Here is a 20,915-nt window from a genome sequence, read left to right as displayed (position 1 = left end):
AGCTTTCTTTCTTTTATTATGTATAAACTGGTGATGCCTAGGGTTTTTTATTATTATTTATTATTATTTGATGAGTGAAGTGCCTGGTGTGAATTTATGGTCGTACAAGAAAGTACCAAAACGAAGACCTTCCATACAAAGAAGCATTTTCATGAAGAAAGTACAAAAGCGTAGTAGTGCTCAAGCTAGTCATTTTCTCTCTTTGGCTTCCAAGATTTCCCATCACTTTTCATATTTTCTTTCCCTCGAATTCAAGGGCATCATGTTTTTAAATCAAGGGCTATAGATATGGCTTCTGCCTTCGCTAGCTATGCCAGCTAGTCGTCGTTCTCTCTTCTACCTATCATGGAGAAATGCAAATATTGACTGAAATACAGGGATTTGGTGTGCCTTCTTTTACCCTTCATGAAACACAATGCTATAAATCTATGGAGATGCAAACCCTAAGCTAATGGACTAAGCTGAAATGAAACCCTAGCTAACATAGACTAATCAATGAATGAAATGCACAAATTAGGAGGAGCCGCCTGTGTTTTTTTTTTTTTTTTTTTTGACTCTTTCTACCTTATTGTTCACTACCATTGGAACAAGACTAGGGCAGTCGTGGCTTGCTGATGTGGAAGAAACCGATTGGTTATTAGGCATATGGATTCAAGTAAGGGCCCCACGACCACGTGGCTTGTTGGGATGTTGTTTTTGCCCCAGTGGAAACGGGGGTTTACGTGCATCAGTGGACAATATAGTGATTGCAACTTCGTCGTCCTACTTGCATGTCCAAATCTTCATATTAAACTATACTATATTTGTTTTTTTATAATGATAAATTATTCAAATTAACACCGATAAATGTAGGGTAGAGGTATAGCCAAATCAATCGATGCGGTTGTTGGTCTATAAAAACCCTTACATATTTGAAAAATAGAGATTTAAATTATGATCTAATAAATTTTTGTTTTCAAATAATGAAACATATGTTTTGATAGATTTATTTATTATATTTATCACTCTACATTTATCGCTATTAATTTGTTACAGCCTGGTATTATTTTAGGTCATGTTGTTTTAATTTAGTTGCATAACATATTTGCAGCTAAATATAATATAATATATAGTATCTTAAACAAGGATTTCTTCTATGACCTTCCATCTTATTAAAATCATTCCTATACCACCTTGTATGTGAAGACCCATAGTAGTTGAGAGCTTCATAGACACACACCTTCGTATCTTTTCTTGATTTCAGAGCTTAAATTCCCAGCTGATTTCGTGTGCATGGTAAGCAAGAAAAGGTTTAACTTTTGTATACTGCTTTTGTTGTCTAGAGTCTCTCAAGTTATCCATATTTTATCAAAAACTAATGATGTTGATCATATGAGAAATATCGAAACCTAGCTAACCGAAGAATCTTGTCTGGTATCCATGCAAGTAAGCTACTAGTTAGCTATCAAAAATTTTGTTCCAAACAAGTTTTTCATTTCTTGGATCATCTTTCCTGTTACTTGGGAAGATATTTGATCCTTTGTACGTAACACATAAGAGCTTAAATGTTTTTTTTTTTCAAATTTTATGGTTTTAGGGTTTTGGAAATTTTGATCATTTCATCCATGTCGTTTCGATGTAGTACAGAATCCTATAAGTGATAAAGGGAAGAAACAAATTGGGAAGGAGAAGGGCATGGAAGGAGATGCAAAGGAGGAGACTTTGCCACCGGGATTTCGGTTTCACCCGACAGATGAAGAGCTCATAACTTACTATCTTCAAAACAAGATTTCAGATGCAGATTTCTCATGTAGAGCCATCGGTGATGTAGATCTCAACAAGTGCGAACCATGGGATCTTCCAGGTAGTTTTGACTTGAGATCTAGTTGCTAGAGCACTCTTGAAAATCAGCTTGAAATTGGCTTGATCCATCAATCTGTTTTCCAGCTTTTGAGTTTTTAAAAGAAGAAATCAAGCAGCTAGCGAACCTTCAAGAAGAAAATGTTTGATTTGTCAAAATCCGTTCTATTTATCCTTTCAAACCATGATGGCTTGATGATTTTTTTTCCTTTCCCTCATCACTTATGAGTTAGGGTTTGCAACACGATTTAGGGTTTTCAAATGGCTTATGATACAATTTTGACAAGAGTGTTGACATAAATAACCATATTCAATTTTTTGTTCTACTTTGGGATCATAGATCTATCTTCTTATACAATTAATACATCTCTTCTCTTGTTTCTCTTAATTTCTCACCAAACATAAGCAAATTCCTTAATGTATAATCTATGAGTAGATCCTTGATTGTTTCAAATTTGTTGGCTCTTAATCAGGAAAAGCAAAAATGGGAGAAAAGGAGTGGTATTTCTTCAGTCTTAGAGATCGAAAATATCCAACTGGTGTGAGAACAAACCGGGCAACAAATACCGGATACTGGAAGACTACCGGAAAAGATAAGGAGATCTTCAACAGTGTCACGTCACAGCTAGTTGGGATGAAGAAGACGTTGGTTTTCTACAGAGGGAGAGCTCCCAGGGGAGAGAAAACCAATTGGGTCATGCATGAATATCGTGTCCACGCTAAAGCTGCCTTTAGAGCTTCCAAGGTATATATCTCTGTGTGTGTGCCTGTTTCTGTTCATTATATTGTGAAGAATTTGAAACCCTACATGATATTTATTCATGGAAAATATAGAAATTAATCATACATATTTTTTGAAATTTTTCTCCAAGGACCAATAATCTTTCTCAAAAAGTGCATGGAAAATAGTTGGTTTTGTCTTGTTAACATGTTTTTTACTGGCCATTAATTTTCCGAGGATCTTCTTAGAAATTAATGACTGCTACAGGGCGAGCTGAGCTCTTTCATCACCTTTTTATTAAGGGAATATGATTTAGTATGGTAGAGTTGAGGATAAATCTTGTCTTTAAGATATATATTCTTTGCATAATAATATAGTTTTTGGTTCTTTTGATTTTCCATTAATTATTCATTTCATAGCTCCAGAGAAATCACCTTGAAAACGAAATAGATTCTAGCTGGTTACTAGCTGTTACTCTGTTAGTGAACAAAGCAATACAAGATATTAAGATATGAACACCCATTTGTGATTTAAAAGTTTTGGAAAGAATTTAAACTCGGTTATTATATATTTAAATTAAGTTTAATTAATTATGGATCACAATTTTCCATTACCTGATGGATACTAACTTACTCAAATGAGTTGAATGAAAAAATAAATAAATAATTACTTCATCCAAATAATGAATATTGTTGAGTTTTATACAAAACCCGACCCCAAAATATATACATTAGTATGACACGCACACACATATATAATATTTTTTTTGTTTTATATTGAATAATAAATATTACTTAGATAATAGAGAATTGGATATCATAAATTCAATAAATATGGTGTAGATATTAAAAAATATTATCTAATAAATAATAAATATAGTATAAATATAGAAGAATTTCAATTGAGTATAACAAATATACTCTCCTAGATCTAACAGCCTCAATTCTAAATAATAATAATAATAATTTAAGTAGGTAGAAAAGTAGTTTTAATAGCTTCAATTATCCATAATAATTTTTTTTAAAATAAAAAAAATATCCTCAAACCAATTTTTACATCTACCTAGAGTCGTCGAACAATCTTAAATCCCTAAATTTTGATATATTTTGAAAAAAATTAATAAATATTTTTAAATGTTAACCCTAGTTAATTTAACCTGTGAAATAAAAAAAAAAAAAACCATACCTTCCTAATCATTAAGTCAACTTCTTAAAATAAAGAAAAAATCAAGTCAACTTATTGGAGTAAAGGGAAAAAAAAATACTAATTCAAGCATGTAGAAAAGTGCATGTAATATACCAAAGGATATTTTTTAAACAGCAAAGTAAAAAATGGGTGAATTGATTTAAATTTACGATAATTAGTCTCTATGCTTCTTATACTAAAGGAAACATTCCATAAGGTGCTCAAAATCTACTATTTGAACATTTCTAGAAAAAGAAAACCTTTTATTTGAACAAAAAGAAAAACTAAAAAAACAATTAAGATATATTGTCCTCTTCGATTTGATCATGAGTCAAAAGAGGTATCACATCTTGTCACTATAGCTAGGACACAAATTAATATCAGAAAGCAAAAGGAAAATATTTTCATTTATTGTTCCCAAAATATATATTATTAGCATATATAACTATACGTGCTGTATGTGGAATTGTGGATCCAGCAGGATGAATGGGTGGTTTGCCGCATCTTCCAAAAGAGTGCAGGAGCGAAGAAATATCCCTCAAACCAATCAAGAGCAGGAAATCCCTTATACAACCTCGAAATAGGACCAAGTGTTATGCCTTCACAGATGATGCAAGCTGCAGACAACTTCCAGCTCCCCATTGGAAGAAACTACATGATGGGTAATGCAGAACTTCAGGCAGAGCTTGCAAGGGTTTTCAGGGCTGGTGGTTCAAGTGGTATTAATCTACCAATGCAATCCCCATTGAATAATCCTTACTCCGTTGGAGGAGGAGCAGGAGGATGCTTTACTGTATCAGGGTTGAACTTGAATCTTGGAGGGGCTACCTCACAACCGGTTCTGCGACCAATGCCACCTCCGGTTATGAATCAACACGATGTGACACCCTCCATGATGACCAGTACTAGTTCTTATGCTGTAGAGCAGGCTGCTTATGGTGCAGAAATGAACAATGCAAATGGGCCTAGCAACAGATTCATGGGCATGCAACATTGCATGGATTTGGAGAACTACTGGCCTGCATATTGAGATCAGATAGAGAGAGAGAGTATTCAGATGATCATATGCAAATTCGACAAGTTTGCTAAGTAGCTAGTATGCAATAGATTAAGGCTTAAGCATGTTTCAGTTCCCAATATTTATGTTCATTGTCTAAGCACGGGTATTAAGAAAGAAAAATGCCCAGAAACTTGGAGTCGTGATATTTTGATATTTTTACGTAGGAATTGAACTCGCTGTAATGCATCTTCGTTTTCTATATATCCCCTCTTTGAGTTTTTTTAAATATTGTTAGTCATCGACAAATGATTTATTTCATCAAAAAAGCGAGCACAAAACAAACAATAAGTCCAACAAATGATCATGCTTGCTTGCGGTCTGGTAAATGAAACGCCTGACAAAGCTGAAGGCTGATCCTACAAATTAAAAAATATACAAGTAAACATATATAGAGGCTTGAAGAGTAGGTGGTGGTGCTGCAAAAACTCCACATCTGTATACCAATTCCTGGCCCCGCCTGTATATCAATACAAATACGTAATTCAAGATTCACACCAGTAATTAAGGCTGTTCAAAACTATCATCATGATAATATAGACTACCAGTAGGATTTGCATTATCTAACTCCATCCAATTCATTAAATTCGGATAATATATTATAGATTACAGTAGATAAATCATTTAAAAAACAAATATCTTGAGTTAGATAATGAGTTAGTATTTTTAAAACTCAGCCAACTCAATCCAAACAATATACGTCTTCATTCTTTCTTTTCTTTCTGTTATATTTTGTATCCTTTTTTCATAATTAATTCTTTCATTTTAGTCGATTAATTTAGCTAATATATTAAGTCTAAATTATTTGTTACAATTTATAACTTATAACCTGACAATATAAACCTAACAATAAATATTTGTGATATCTATAAATAAAAAATAAAAAATCAGCCCTTCCTAATATATCTAACTGCTCATGTCCGAAGAAATTTGAATGAATCAAATTTGTAAAATATTATAAATTAAATTGGATACAATAATTAACAAAAACCTAACCCAACTATATCATTGACCACTCCAACTATATCCTTGACCACTCTTGCTTACTAGAGTAGCTAGGTTCCTCATGGGGCATTTGACCAGATAGAAAGTTATCTTTTGGCGTTTAACCTGTACGCCCCTCCCCTTGCCCCTTTACAAGAAGATAACTAAAAGGAACAAGGGATGCTCTACCTCCAAGATATCTGGGATTCGAACCTTGTAAATGAAAAACAAAAAGTTTAAACTAGGCTGCAAACTCTGGGTCAGTCATTGATCATAAAACCGAAATATCCAGGGGCCGATCCATAAAAGTATCTAACAAAGGCAGCAAGAGCTGCTCTACGGGTGGCCAACCCATCTTCAAATTTAACTTTTTCGCATACCAATGGGCCGACGAACCTCACTCATAGGGCCATTGCTGATGGCCCCAAGTTATACCAGTACTGGCGGTCCGAGACTACATGTGCCAGAAAGGATTACCAGTAATGTTTAAACAAATATGGCTGAACAAACATGATTCTAGTAACAAACAAAATGATGGGGAAGATTTCAGTCATTTCAACTGTAAATTGAGAAGAATAAAAAATAAATTACAACTCTCAGGTCTCTACCAACATGACTCAAAATACATCTAAACTTTTTTAGTGTGAAAGGTTCTAGACATTCTTCACAAAGACTAAAAGGCAAGAAATTGCAGTTGCAGGTGCTCCGTGGATGGAAAATCAGTCCCCAAAGCCCATGCAAAGATCACAAGTCCCATCTGCAGGAAACAAAATTTCTGAATTAAGTCACCATCTCATAGCAACACAAGGTTAAATTCCTGTCCAAAAGCATAATTTCTGGCATTTATGGTGGCACACACGAATTAGACAAACAATGTCAATCTTGTGTACCGAAAATGATGACTAGTAATCTACAGTGTGGCAGATAAAAATAAATGTCTACCGATGCTAATTTGGCTCACTCCTCCAAAGTCATTAATTACTCCAAATTATAACCATTCACGTAATTAACCCATCGAGCATATCAAGTCATGACCTTCTCACCTCCCATCTTGGCGGAGAAAAGGAGGGAAGAGAAATTAACAGCTTTTTTGACAATCATTACTGCAGTTGCAGCAGTATCAATGATTTGATATATACACAAACTTGAAGAAGTGGCAAATCTAAGTCCCACGAGACAATGAAGGGTAGCATCCTAAACACATTTAGAAGCCTGTATGTGTACATCCAAACTGACCCTCAACTCAATGCCATGCCAAGAATCCAAATAACTTTTAACTGTCAACTAAATGACTCAAGTTGCTCCGACCCACAGTTAAATTATGGAGAGAAGAAATGTGGAACCATTCCATGTCCCACACAATGCTTATGATGACACGTACCACAATAAATTGCAATGGAAAATCCCAGCAATGCACCAAAAAGTCTACTTGTCTGAATGCCCCCGTTTAGGCTTGCGACGAGAGGGATTGGCGTGAGCATTTCTAGCAGGTTTCTTTGCCTTTTGGCTGCAAATTTCAGGTCAACAACATTTAATTAAGCTGTGGATGAAACTAATCAAAAATCCAAGTTGCTGCCCAAAAAATTGATAAACCGTAAATGAAAACGAGACAGACAGAAAATTCGATATCAAAGTGAATAATAGCTAATTAGGACACTGACCAGAAGATGGAAGAACAAGCTCTGGCCAAAATAATGACAGGTAGGGCCAACAAAGCAGAGGCCTGCAACATTGGAAGATGAATACCTTAATTAATATTGAGAAACTGCATTCATTAAGTTAGTTCGCTGAAAAGTATTCAATAAAAAAAAGGTCAAAATAAACAACCACGAATACATACAATGAACCAGATCAACTCTTTCATTGCAAGTGGTTTTGTGAGCTCATGCTTTTCCAGTGTCTCTTGTACAGTGACTTGCACCTTAACCAAAAAATCAAAGCACAAGCATGAAGTCATGGTATTTCTCCAGGCCAAGATGTTAAGTCATGGTTCCATGTACATTCCAATAACAATAGCAAAAGAAACCACTTAATATGATCCATTTGACTAGCATACTCATAGAGACAATATAGAATCAGGATTCATTCTAATATCAAGCACGCAGTCAACCATAGCACGGCAACAAAGATGAATAAAACAGCACTGATACCTGATTGTGGTATGTGGTTGCAGATTCTAAAAACTTCCCATATGCATGAACTGCCTCTTTCGTGTAGGGCTTCAAAGCCACTTTAACTTTATCAACATGGGGCTTTGTCTTGGTAGCAACCTGATCAATATATGGCTTGCTGAACTTTTTAGCTTCCTGTGATCAAATTTAAACATATTAGATGAAAGATAAGGTGGTAGATATACAATAAGGGACATATAACAGCACACACACCTGAAAGTAAGGATCAGCTATTTCTTGTACTCTGATGATGTGTGGAGTGACTGTAGTCTTTGAGGCCTCATAAATTTCAACTGTTTTAGCAGTTAATGATTGCACATGAGGCTTAACTTGTGTAGTAATCACAACCCATTGCTCTTTAATAGCTGGGACCCATTTCTTCATGCAAAAAAGCAAGCAATTAATAAGTGCACACATCCAGTTTTCTTCATTTACTCGGCCAATCAGTTAACACCAAAGATTAGCATTCAAGCAACAAATTTAAGTTACAAATAATAAACAGTGCAGAGCTACTGGTTCCCTCAAACTTTTTCCAAGCCAAATTTCAATTAGTCTACGGAACAACAGAAGATGCTGCTTAAAAATTAATCAGCCTTAAAAGGATTCTCAAGTCAATTGCACTGCTTAAAAATTAATCAGTCTTAAAAGGCTCCTCAAGTCAATTACACAAGGTAAAACACGAGACTGCATCGAAAAAATCAGGTCTAAACTCCCAACAATTAATAAATGAGAGGAAAATTGGAAAACATAGAAAGAAAGCTTACAGTTTTAATTGTTTCCACATGTGGCTCAGCCCACTTTTCAGCTTGGGCTTTTTTCTCCAGGGCCTACAAAGAGTCAACATTGTATTTTAGTACTATACATCATTTTACAATGGAGGTGGTTTTTTCAGGAGGTGCTAGCATTTAACCACAGGACCATAACTAAATAGTAAACAGACACCACCAAAAATGGTAAACCACCATCCAACAACCAAAAGATTATACCTTTTGAATTGCCAGTTCCATGGTAGGTTTTCCATGCTCACTCCAATGTGTCTGTGCCAGAGACTGAAAAGAGATGATATTAACACACATGACAAGATATTTTACAAACTACCATACAGGCATCATATCACCTGCCAACGAATCAACTGTACAGCAAGCCAAGGTGGAAGCCATGCCCCGTGAACCTGGTCATAAGACACAACTATGAATTAGCTCACTCTTGACACCAAATTCGGGTCTCAAATAGATCCTCCTTTGATGAGCCTCTAGCAAACAGTATTAATTTTAAGAACCAAAGCATGTATAGAAAAAAAAATTGTCCTATGCAATGAACAAGGTTCAAGAAGCCAAAGCATGTGATATATATCATATAATGCACACATACTAGTACAATAATGAACAAAAAAAGCTTCCATATTCAACCGAATCCTTGAAGTAGAATTTGGATTTCCAAATCATCCAATGAACCTAAATGCAGGAATGGAAGACAAAAAAAATTTCCCTTTTGTCAGGGATAAAAGTCGCACAAAGTTCTTGTTGTATAGATGCTATCTTTTCTTATTGAGGCCTTCTGTATTTGCTTGTCTACTGCTATTTGCACCTTTTGTTTACATGCTACATTAAAGAACTAAAACCAAAATTGGTTACCAATTTCGCAAATTATTGGGTATCATTCCTGTCAGGATATTACCATGTTGTCACTTCCATGTTCTCTCATGATCTGAGGTGAACTTCAGTAAAAAAAATTCTCACACTTGCCAAAAGCCCTGCTGCTATTTGAGCAGGTGTTATCAACATAGGAAAGCATATAAAACATGAAGAGAACTTTCATAAGTGTACAGTCTATGCTCCAAAGTTTCATGGCTTGCAGAGAACATCAAAATCCATATTCAGATGACATATATGGATTTTCCTTCAGCTACTATTATCTATAATTTCACAGTAGCACAGAGAAAATCCAAGAACTTCAAAACCAAATGGACAGATCGTTCATCATATGATTTAAACTAGCATTTTCAAATATAACATCTGAAAAGTATGTAAGAACATAAAAGATGGATGAGCATGGCAAACAAATCCATTAATTCATTACCTCCATTAACTCTTTGGCCTTTGAAATGGCCTCAGATTTTGTTTTTATCAGTTCTTCCTAAGACATACAGAAAAGGAAATCACGTATAAGAATCACCATCATCCAGCATTAAGCATGATGCGAGTTTTAAATGATAGTATGATACCTCAGCAATTTTAAGAGCACGTTCTGTTTTACGGATTTTGCTTTTCTGCTCCACATTAATCTTTTCAAGCTATAACGCAAAGACATTATGTATCACATTACTAACCATAACAAACTAAGAAATTGAAGGACAAACTCAGATTATAAATATGAAAAAGAAGTTGGTGCCAAGATGAAAAAAGAAACAGGCAGTAATATGTTGAAATATGAGAAAAGTAAGTGTGATACCACAATTAAGTATAGGACTTAAGTAGCTGAAGAAGAGCATATGCATATGCATGCACATGACACTGATGAACACCTTTGGGGATCCATTAGCATATCAAATTAAACAGGTGTTAAAGCCAGGTAGGACATTAAAGTCAAAAGACCATTAAAACTCTTCAAAATTGTAAATAAAATGCCTTGTCTGAGAACAGGGAAGGACTAAAGCTGTTTCATCATTCCAAAACTTTATGCATTTCCAGTAACACCGACAAACACTTACATCTGCTAGCTTAAAGTTCAATTCACTAATCTTCTTTTCAGCTTCACTTGCTCTGGCTTCCAGGGCCTCGTTTTCCTGTTGTTGTGTTTCTAATTCCTTAGAGAGCTTCACCGTCTGCATAAAGAACTAACAGTTACTAAGGCACCCAAAACTTCTTCCAAAGTCAATAGCTTTGGCTACCCAGTAGAATAATAAACCTGTTTCTCTAGCTCGCCTGCACGTGCATGCGCCTTCCCAACTAGCTCCTGAGCATCAATCTTCCCTTTTTTCTGTTTAGCAACAAAAATAAATTAAATAAAATAAGAAAAGCCTCGTCATAGCATGCAATTGAAACCTATTTCCATAATGCGAAACGACTAATCCAAAACATCGCATACCTTAAGAGATGAAATTTCACTCTGCAGCGACGCAATGCTATCAACTTTCTCTTGAATAATGGTCTCCTTCTGCGCTATCATGACATCCTTACCATTCATTTCTTTTGTTTTCTCATCGATATGAGATTCTTCATAACCCAACAACCACACGGTTAGTGAAAATATTTCTTAAAAAAAATTGTTTTAAATCCAGAAAACTAAACATTGATTAATTAATATATCTGGCTTGATTTTTCTAATCCTTGCATTCGTTATTTATTAATCACCCTGATCACAGACAAACCTGCTATAACCACTCAAAAATTAATAAAAATTATGCTTTCTATGGAAGATGAGATTCTTTCTTTCATCGATAATATCTAAAACCTAAGATTCAAACTTCAAAATTTCACGAAAGTCTCAGATTCATAAAAAGCAAAATTAGAAATAAAAGAACTAACCGAGTGCGTGGATCTTAGACTTGAGTTGATCAAATTCGATCTTCAACGCGGACGAATCAACGGCAGCAGCCGACTCAGCTGTACTATCATCATCAACATCAGCCCTGACACCGACGGCGGTGAAGATTAGGGCAAAAACGAAGAGAATTGACAGAAAAGCGAGTTTTGAGGCCGCCATGAACTCAAACTCGCTGAAGGCAACTCGGAGAGAAAAAAAGAGAGGATAGATAGTTTAGTTTCGGTTTGTTTGGCTATTATACTGAGTCAGGTTGGAACGTGTTGAGCTAGGAGGAGAGGAGCATAAAAAATATCAATTCAAAGAAATAAACGTGAATGGAGCAGGACCAGAAAGGCTATTTATTAGTTATTTAATTAATTAATTAATTTGTTTTTCCATTGCTATTTCCACTTTTTCATGTTTGCTGACGGTTGGAGGCTTTGAAAAGGAGTTAGGGTTATTTACACGTGGCTATTGTGAGTTTCGGCCATTTTTACAAGAAGGTACAGTGATCATGTCGATTTCTAAAAGTATTTTTTTAAAAAAAAAATATATATATATATATATTAAAATAATTTTTTATTTTATTTTTAATATCAACATATTAAAATTATTAAAAAACTATTAATTTCAAAATATTTTATAGTAAATATATTTTTAAAACTCACTTGAAATACAAAGTAAAAAAATCTTTTATCAATCTTAAAAAAACAGAGTTATGAGTAGAAATTATTTTTTTTTAAGAAAAAATAACTTGTTTTTAGTTTTATTAGAAAATTAAGTTATTTTATTGATTTAATGACCTTGTTTAAACCTTAAATTTATGAAATAATTTGTTAAATCAGATTTTACAACTAAAATTAAAATTTCGACTGGGGTTAAGATTTCTTGGGTAAAGGGGATAATAATTTCAAATATATAATTATATAAAAAAAAATACGAGAGGGTTAATAAAGATTATTAGAGATTGTGGTTGAGAATTTGGCAAGAGCAATTGAGTTTTATTGTATGCATTACAGAGAATAAAAACTTCAAAGTTTTCGCAATTGAGTTTTTTATTTTAATTGATGTTTTTTTAGTATTTTTAAATTATTTTAATATATTAAAATTAAAAATAAATTTTTAAAAATAAAAAATATTATTTTAAATATATTTTTAAATAAAAAAATATTTTTTAAAAAAATCTAACTACACTCTCAAACAGTTTAAGGCAAGACAGGTGGTGGTTGTTGAGTAAAGTTTTATATGTGACGTATTTGAATGAGAGAGGTTAGGTTTGACACAAAGACCGAAGCTAAAACATATGCAGAATTGTTGGCTCATATTTATTAATGGTTTATTACTGCGTTTTTAACTAAAAATGAAAATGAAAAAAAATTAATCGCTTACATTTCTAAAAGAAAAAAAATAGTGCTGTTCATGTCTTTTTTCTATTTGAAAAATAACAGAAAACCTATAAAAAGAAAACTATAGAGAATTTCTAAATTGTGTTTTCTAAACTTAGTATGAATTTAAAAACCGAAAAACTAGTTTTTTTAGATAGAGAAATATTGTACTTGAACAAAGATAATATAGCTTTTCTTATTCCGACTCTAGTTTTCTAGAAAACTACTGGATTACTTTATTAATTGATCTTACATGCTATTTAGATTTATTTGGAAGATTAAGATGTTTTCTAGTTTGAATACCATGAAAAGCTATTACTGGGCTTCAACCCAGGTGGACCTGGGCTCTTAATTCACCACATATGAGCCCAGCATCAACAAGGCTTCAACTTTGCCCAGTAATGCCCAGCCCAGGTCTGATCAGATTTCGGAACCTGGGAAGTTTGGACCGGGCTTTCTGTAGCCCTGATCAGTTTCGCAAGCTATTATTATATAATCTCCCTACATAAATAACAGTTTACCTCGACAAAACAAAAAAAAAAAACGTAAATTTAGAGTTCCTTTCATGAAGAGAGAACTTAATACCATATCATTAGGAACTCGTCCCCTTATAGCCAAATGATAATAGAGTAGCCATGTACCACATCCAAGAAGTGCCAATCTTTTAATTTCCCCTCCCAATAAATACGTAATATAGACAAAGGCTTTTATTAAACTTGAACTAGCTTTGCCGTCAGCTCGAGATTTAATTAAAATTAAATTTTAAAAAAATCAGATAAGAATTAACTTGATTAAAACTTGATTTAATTTCTTTTTAAAATGATGTTATTTTGATTGAACCATATCAATCTAGATTAATATTATGTCCCTGTTTGTTTCCAGAAATTCACTTTCCTGAAAACCATTTTCCTCACTTTTCCATGTTTGGCAATACATGGAAAGTGAGTCAAAGGAAATGTAATTCCAGTCAAAGGAAAATGTTAAGTTTAACATAAGAAAAGTGTTTTCCGCTTTTAATTCTCGGAAAACACTTTCCTGACATGGGCCAGTGCTGCGTTGTCTTGTTTTTTTCTGTAAGTGTTCATGTTAATTGCACTGTTCAATGAACAGTGCAATTAACATGAACAGTGTTTTGCATACTGTTCACTAAAAATAGTGAACAATGCAGGTTTAGTGCACTGTTCACTGCCTGCGGGGACTTTTTTTTTTTTTTTATAAGTGTGTTATTTTTTTAACATTTTAAAAAAAATAGTTTAGAGTGAATTTTATACCTTAATATTTTATCCAATTTTATTACATGCTAAAAATATTATTAAAACTATAGTTTTTGTCGGATGTATTTCGTACGTAATGAAATTATAAATGGTTTCATAGAATAGCAAAAAATATTTCACAAGCTTATTTCTTTATAATATGATATGATATATATAGTTATATTTTTATAAAATAAGTTATGTATGAATATAGAATATAATAAAAAAAATTCATCATTATACATTTTAATTTTTTTTTTATTGTAGGTGATTAAATATTTTATATATATTAGATAAATTTGAAAAAAAAAATTAATTTATTAATAAATTATTTTCCAATTCATTTTCCATCTGGAAAATGTTTTCCATAACACTACCAAACATCGGAAAATACTTTTCCGGAATTTACTTTCCAGGAATTCACTTTCCCCGGAATTCATTTTCCAAAAGGAATTCACTTTCCTGCAAACAAACGGGGCCTATAAAAAATACCTCTCTCTCTCTCTCTCTCTCTCTCTCTCTCTCTCTCTCTCTCTCTCTCTCTCTCTCTCTCTCTCTCTCTCTCTCTCTCTCTCTCTCTCTCTCTCTCAAGAAGTAAAATATTGACCCATCTAATTATTTCTTCTATATAACATTTAAGTATATATATCCTAATTTGGGCTGAAAACAAGTGTTTGCATTGGGAATTATAGTCAATGATGATAGTAAACGGGGGGTGTATTTGCGAGATCAATATATCAGTTACCTTCCACTCTCAATTTAAAGACATTAGCAAGCTCGCAGCATGCGATTTCCTCTGATCAGAAAGCTCACAAGAAGTCAGGGAAAGGTTCAAGGCTTTGGAAAATCAATATTTAGGAGTCTATGCTCCATTAAAAGAAGAGGTTCTGTGCTAATTAATTAGTTTAGATGGTAATGTCATTTTAGATAAATGGCTCGAAATCTAAATCTAAATCTAAATTAGTGATATCACTCTCTAATTATATATTAAGATATTATTGTGGTGCAAGCTCAAACCTTTACATTTGGAAGAAGGCATAGAGGTTAGTTACTGTATAAAAAGATTAAGACACTTGTGCATAAATAATTTGTAATTTGTTTCAATTTGTTTTTTATTGGGTTATCTCGGTCTTATAATCCAGATTATAAATTTGACATGTTAATTCGGATTGTTTTTTAAGTTTTTTTTAATTGATTTTTTTTAATTTTATCCTTTAATATTATGTTAATTAAAAATTAGACTTAATAATTTATTTTGATTTGTTTCCTATATGATTTTTATAGTCTCATAACCTAGGTCATGAATTTGATTTGAAACATTAGCCTACCCAGGTTGTCCAAGATTAATTCAATATTTTGTTATTTTAATCTTAAAAAAATATTATTTGAAATTATATTTAGTCAAAATTTATTTTAATATTTTTTTATTTTTTTCCTACTAAAATAAATTAGTAATATTTAAATGTTTTTTACATTAAAAAATAAATTTGACTTAACTAACAGTAACAGCACAGCGGAGTCACTCATCTAGTTTATATCGACACGAAGAGATATTTTCTCTACCCCAACTGTCTTTGCCCTCGATTCCACAATTCCACGATAGTAATTAATCGCTATCTAATCCATGGTGTTTTTCTAATCACCAACTATACAATTTAGCCACATCTTCTCTGAAGTAGCTATCATTGAACGCATCTGCCTAGCCTCATCTGTTTCAACTGACGAGACTTGAGCATTGTTTTAAACCTCAGTTTTTGACGTAGATGGTTCAGTCAAATGCTATAAAAATAACAGAAGAACTGTGCTTGAAAGTTAATGGAACCTGGATGGATAATTAAGAAGAAAATTGTAAAGAAGCGGGCAAGAAAAAATGATTCTTCTTCCTTTGAGAGCTCTCAGAGCTTGAATGAGGAGGTTTCTAGTGCTATATATGGAAAATTGTGTTCGATTAGAACGTGATGATGAACCTGGGAATGCAAATTTGGAAAGTGCTGGGTGTGTCGAGGATAGTAAAGATGTATCCTGTGAAGGCCCTGGGGATGTTGAACTCACCAATCCAGTGTCGTGTATTAATCAAATTAAGCAATGAGAATAGAAACCATGTTGTCCAGTTTATTTCACCGATGTGCAGGAACATGAGGAGATATTGCAGAGCTAGCCTGAGGAGATTAAGTATATGGAGAATATAAAGAAAGAAAGGAAGACTAGTTAAAAGGAAAAAGAAATTGGGGGTGTCTATCTTTGAGTGCTATGTTTGGTACGAGATAAAGATGCCATGGGAGAAGAACTCAACTCGGATTCGAGGCGGACACAACAATTCTTCAAGAGTAGTGGAGATAGGAGGCCATCAATTGCTGGGATATTGGAAGGGCTATATATCTTGAAGCAAGATGATAAAAATCTGTTGATTTTTGAATCACTACAGAAGATCTTAGAAAAGGAAAGAATGGGTTGAGAAGGGAAGTAAGAGCTGACTTCTAAGCTCTTACAAGGTTACAGGGGAGATTTTTAAGGACTTGCTCTGTGCAGAGGATATGGTCAAAGCATTACTGTTCTTCAACATGACTAAGCATTAGCTGCAATTTCTTTTTGTGGTTTGATGTTACTATCTTGCTCGGGGGTCTGGCTTGAATTGGTTGTTCTTGCGGCTGATTCTATGGGTTGTTATGTGGTGGTTTGTTCCAAGGTTCGAGGGTTGATTTCAAGCTGGGAAGCCATGGTTGATTCTAGGTAGTGGCAAGGAGCAGTACTCTAGCTCCACACCATATCATTCAATCTCATTTCAAACGGAGAAGAAGCAAGAACAAAGAAGGATTAAAAAAATAATTAAAACAACCTCCTTTAGATCTAATTTCAAATGCATCATAGATTTAGAAAATAAAATTCGTGCTTACACAGTTGCAATTATTTTTCCAGGGTTGGCCCCATTGGCCGTAAATTTAAACCACACATGTTTTCTCTCGTTCCCTGCCATTAAAGCAATGTCATCATACACATGTGGGCACCTTGACCTTGAGCATTGCATAATTGTTATAGCTTTTGCACTTTTTGATCATGATTTGATTTCGGTGCTTGATTTCTTTCCCTGTCCTCTCTAGAATGCACTTTTGGGCTTCTGAGATCGTCAGCAAGATTATGATAAGGATGCAGAGGAAAATGGGTAGCCACTTGAAATTAAAAGATAAAAAGTACGTGATTCTTTGCATGATAGAGATAACGCAATTTGCATACATTTTCTCCTTTTTCATTTGCTTTTGTCGGACACACATCTATCCTTGTCAATATGACTATTTCTGGGTAATTATGACAGCAAGTTCATATAAATGATATATACTTCAAAACTCTCTCCAAGAGCAATTACTAAATCGGAATATGATGTTTATATATTATATAAAAAAGTTTCTCATACCTGGGACGTGCCATGTGTATCTTATATATCAAAGTATATATAATCATAATTAAAAAAAAATAAAGGAATGAGAGAATGGCATACCTTTTAGTTAAGAAAAAAAAATACCGGTAGTAGTTTTTTGTGTTTCTGTGTGTATATCTAGCATTATTTAAATAATAATAATAATAATAATAATAATAAAACTGCATGTATACGCCTTGATATATATATATAATACTCATCGAGCCAAGCATTAATTTGGACTAGCTTATTCTTGCTAGCTCTTGCTACCAAGTAGTTCTTGCATGAGAAGAAGAGAGTACAATGTAGCCAAGGACAGCTTGCCGGCCGGAAAAGTAAAGATATCCCTGAACTTCCAAAAACGGAGCTTTGCTCTTACCTGCTGCCGGCAAGTCATCCTTGGCTGAATCACACTCTCTGCCTCTTCATGCAAGCCCCCAAGGCGAACACTCGTCCTCTCGATCTTTTCTTTATATATTTGGAATGCCCTTGTAAACTGAAAACACCGTGTATATTTATAGACCGCAAAGAAAATGATGACGAATGTATATAGAGATGGAGAATATATATATAAAAAGCAAGTGACCATAGTGTTAGCCAAGGGACAGGGCTGCCTTTAAAGCACCGCCAAGAACATGTCAAATTGCTAAATCAATCCAACACTGACTCGATTTGGTTACCAGAAGGGATCCCACTTTTCTAGATATTTCGTGTCCCGCTTTCGAAAAGGAGTCAAGAAAGGCACGGAGTAGTAGTGGTGTGATAGTGCAAGCCGCAGTGGTACGATCTGCTGCATGAAGGAATAAAATATTTCATGTAGAGATATGATTCTGAAGAGTACATAGCAAATACTGGTATATTCGTGCGTGCTCTGCTGCTGTTCTATATATAAAAAAATTATAAGAATATCAAGAATTTTTTATAATATTATTAGATGCAATCAAGTGGTTTAATCTTGAAATTTAATAATTTATTTTTTTATTTGGCTTAATTTTTAAATTAAATCATGTAAAAGTTACTTCAAAATAAATTATTTGATTTAATGAATCCAAAATAACTTAAATAGTTGATAAAAATATGATATAACATTTTAAAAAACTTGAAGACAATTATTTTTTTATATTGAGACGATGTCATATTAGATCAATCTTGATTACCATGCAATCTGGATTAATTATGAACTTCAATATGTTTAATAACTTTGTTGTTTTTATAAATTAATTTTTTTTTAATTTTATGATAACATTAGATATTTTTAAAATCGATCATCAACCCACTAAACAATTAGTAAAATTAAAGGACCATAAACTAAAAAAAACTTATCAAGTTTGATGTGTAAACCCATTAAACCAATTAATTAGGTAGCATGGGTTAACACGTCAAACCCGCAAACAAGGTAATAAACTTCATTGGGGTTAATAACTTGTTTTTTTTATATAAATTATTGTTTTTTTAATTATATAACAACAAAAATAGATGATCACAAAATCAACGTCAAACCAATATTGAGAATTTTTTAAAGATTATAATAACATTATAGAAAACAAAACAAAACAAAACAAACTATGAAACTCGATTCTCAATCAGTCCAATATCAAATGATAAAATTGAAAAAAATGAATTTATAAAAAAAACAAAGAAAATTTAAACTTGTCATACCCTTCAACGGGCCCATGAACTTTCTAAAATTTAATAAAATATTATTTTTCCGAAACTATTTTTTTAACTATATAATAAAAATAAAAATAGACAATCAAATAATTAAGTTTGATTAGGAAAAAAAAAATACTCCGCTAAACCCACAAATCAAGACAACTAAGGTTGTCTCACCAAACTGTTAAATCGGGCCATTGACACCACAAAATTTATTAACTTAGTTTTTTTAAAATTATTTTTTATTTAACTAAACTTTTTTAAAAAATAAATCATATTACGAAGTTGAAATATTTTTTTGATACTGCAATCACTATATAAAAGACAAATTAAAATAAATTATCAGCTCTAAACCCCATAAACATATAATATAAAAACTAAATTAGAAAAAAATCAATTGCTAAAGGAAAAAAAAAGAGTGAAAATGCACGAAAAAAAAAAAAGAAGGTTGATGTGTGGTACAGTGTTTGCTCCATATATTTTTTTTTTTAAAAAAAAAAAACAAAGCAAAACACTATTCTAATTAATAATGATTTATGAGAAGAGATACAGTAAAACTCCCTTCTTTTTTAGTTTATAGTTAATATATATATAAGTAAAGCCCTATGATTGCCAAATTGTGTTGAGGATAGTGAAAATAATTATTTTGCAAAGTGTTTTTTTGATTATAAATATATTAAAATAATATATTTTTTACTTTTAAAAAATTATTTTTTACAACAGCCAATGAGATTAGATATGATATTAAATGTCACAGCTCAGCCCAACCTATCAAATATTGTCTGTTTTGGGTCTTACTGTCCACCTAGATTTGTTTTTGATGGCCCCTCATAGCTTTAAAACGCGTCTGACAAGTTAGCAACCAGTACTACTAATATGGTCTACTACCAAATCATTACTCGTCAATGTGGGATCTTATACTAACATATCAAAAAGATATTTGAAGCAAAAATCTTTCTTAAAAATTGGCAAAACAATGGTTCAACCGATACACCAAACATGTTCTTAGTCTTAAAAGAGTTCTAATCTCCCTTTTGATTAAAAATAAAAAATAGCTAGCTCATCTAATACATTGATTTTTCGATCGATTAAACAAAAGTATAGAAATTATAATTTTTTAACTCAAAATAAAAGAAGTGTTGGGATGAATTTTAAAATGAGTAAACATAGAAGTACTAAAGAGAAAATAAGATATTTTCAAAGGGGCAAAATGTTTAACTATTATGAAAAAAACTCAAGTTCAAGAGTTAAATAGAGGTTTCTTTTTAAGACTTCGGGGATGCAATGATCCCTCTCAAAGCAAAGGGTAGCTCTGCTCTGGATATGAAAAACCAAAGTTGCATGTCGCAAATCCTTATCATCCTTGCAAATCAAGCATTTGAGTCTCACTCTTTTGCGCACACAGGATTTGTATACACAGCTAACCTTTAGAAATTACATATTCGTAGATGTCCTTAACAAATCTCTCTCTCTCTCTCTCTCTCTCTCTCTCTCACGCACACACACACACACGATATATATATCTATAAAATTGCCGGAAATATTGACCATCTTGAAGGTAGGACTAGAGTAAATGGAGTTAATTAACCACTGTGGCTTGATGATGATAAATACGAGGCTGAAGGCAAGCAAGGACACAAAAAATGGAGAACAACTTGCAAGGGTATGATCAGAGGAAGGGGAATATAGCTGTCAGCATATAAAAGGTCGTAGCCGTAACATGCACCAAG

General features: G+C 33.0%; 2 protein-coding genes across 10 annotated transcripts; one reads left to right on the top strand and one right to left on the bottom strand.

Moving 5' to 3' along the window:
• The first annotated feature begins 1,143 nt into the window (after positions 1-1,143).
• LOC118059475 (NAC domain-containing protein 92) lies at positions 1,144-5,031 on the top strand. Of its 6 annotated transcripts, none has more exons than XM_035072358.2 (4): positions 1,144-1,275; positions 1,627-1,843; positions 2,313-2,584; positions 4,224-5,031. In XM_035072358.2, the coding sequence occupies exons 1-4, from the start codon at positions 1,273-1,275 to the stop codon at positions 4,773-4,775; spliced, it is 1,044 nt and encodes a 347-aa protein (XP_034928249.1). In that variant the 5' UTR covers positions 1,144-1,272; the 3' UTR covers positions 4,776-5,031. The 6 variants fall into 6 exon arrangements, with proteins under 6 accessions (XP_034928249.1, XP_034928254.1, XP_034928248.1 ...); XM_035072363.2 differs by having other exon boundaries at positions 1,171-1,275; positions 1,622-1,843; XM_035072357.2 differs by lacking the exon at positions 1,144-1,275 and adding an exon at positions 1,282-1,425 and having other exon boundaries at positions 4,227-5,031.
• Positions 5,032-6,287: 1,256 nt separating this feature from the next.
• Positions 6,288-11,819, bottom strand: LOC118059474 (uncharacterized). 4 transcript variants are annotated; one of them, XM_035072353.2, is made up of 15 exons: positions 11,485-11,815; positions 11,045-11,172; positions 10,865-10,936; positions 10,668-10,781; positions 10,182-10,250; positions 10,037-10,093; positions 9,075-9,128; positions 8,944-9,006; positions 8,722-8,784; positions 8,171-8,335; positions 7,937-8,092; positions 7,627-7,707; positions 7,448-7,509; positions 7,168-7,293; positions 6,288-6,543 (listed from the first exon to the last, which is right to left on the bottom strand). In XM_035072353.2, the coding sequence occupies exons 1-14, from the start codon at positions 11,660-11,662 to the stop codon at positions 7,212-7,214; spliced, it is 1,344 nt and encodes a 447-aa protein (XP_034928244.1). In that variant the 5' UTR covers positions 11,663-11,815; the 3' UTR covers positions 6,288-6,543; positions 7,168-7,211. The 4 variants fall into 4 exon arrangements, with proteins under 4 accessions (XP_034928244.1, XP_034928245.1, XP_073262371.1 ...); XM_035072354.2 differs by lacking the exon at positions 7,627-7,707 and having other exon boundaries at positions 11,485-11,819; XM_073406270.1 differs by lacking the exon at positions 10,037-10,093 and having other exon boundaries at positions 11,485-11,816.
• Positions 11,820-20,915: the final 9,096 nt, after the last annotated feature.

The sequence above is a fragment of the Populus alba genome, chromosome 18 (assembly GCF_005239225.2).
Source record: "Populus alba chromosome 18, ASM523922v2, whole genome shotgun sequence".
Taxonomy (NCBI): domain Eukaryota; kingdom Viridiplantae; phylum Streptophyta; class Magnoliopsida; order Malpighiales; family Salicaceae; genus Populus; species Populus alba.
This window is presented reverse-complemented; position numbering and strand designations above follow the sequence as displayed.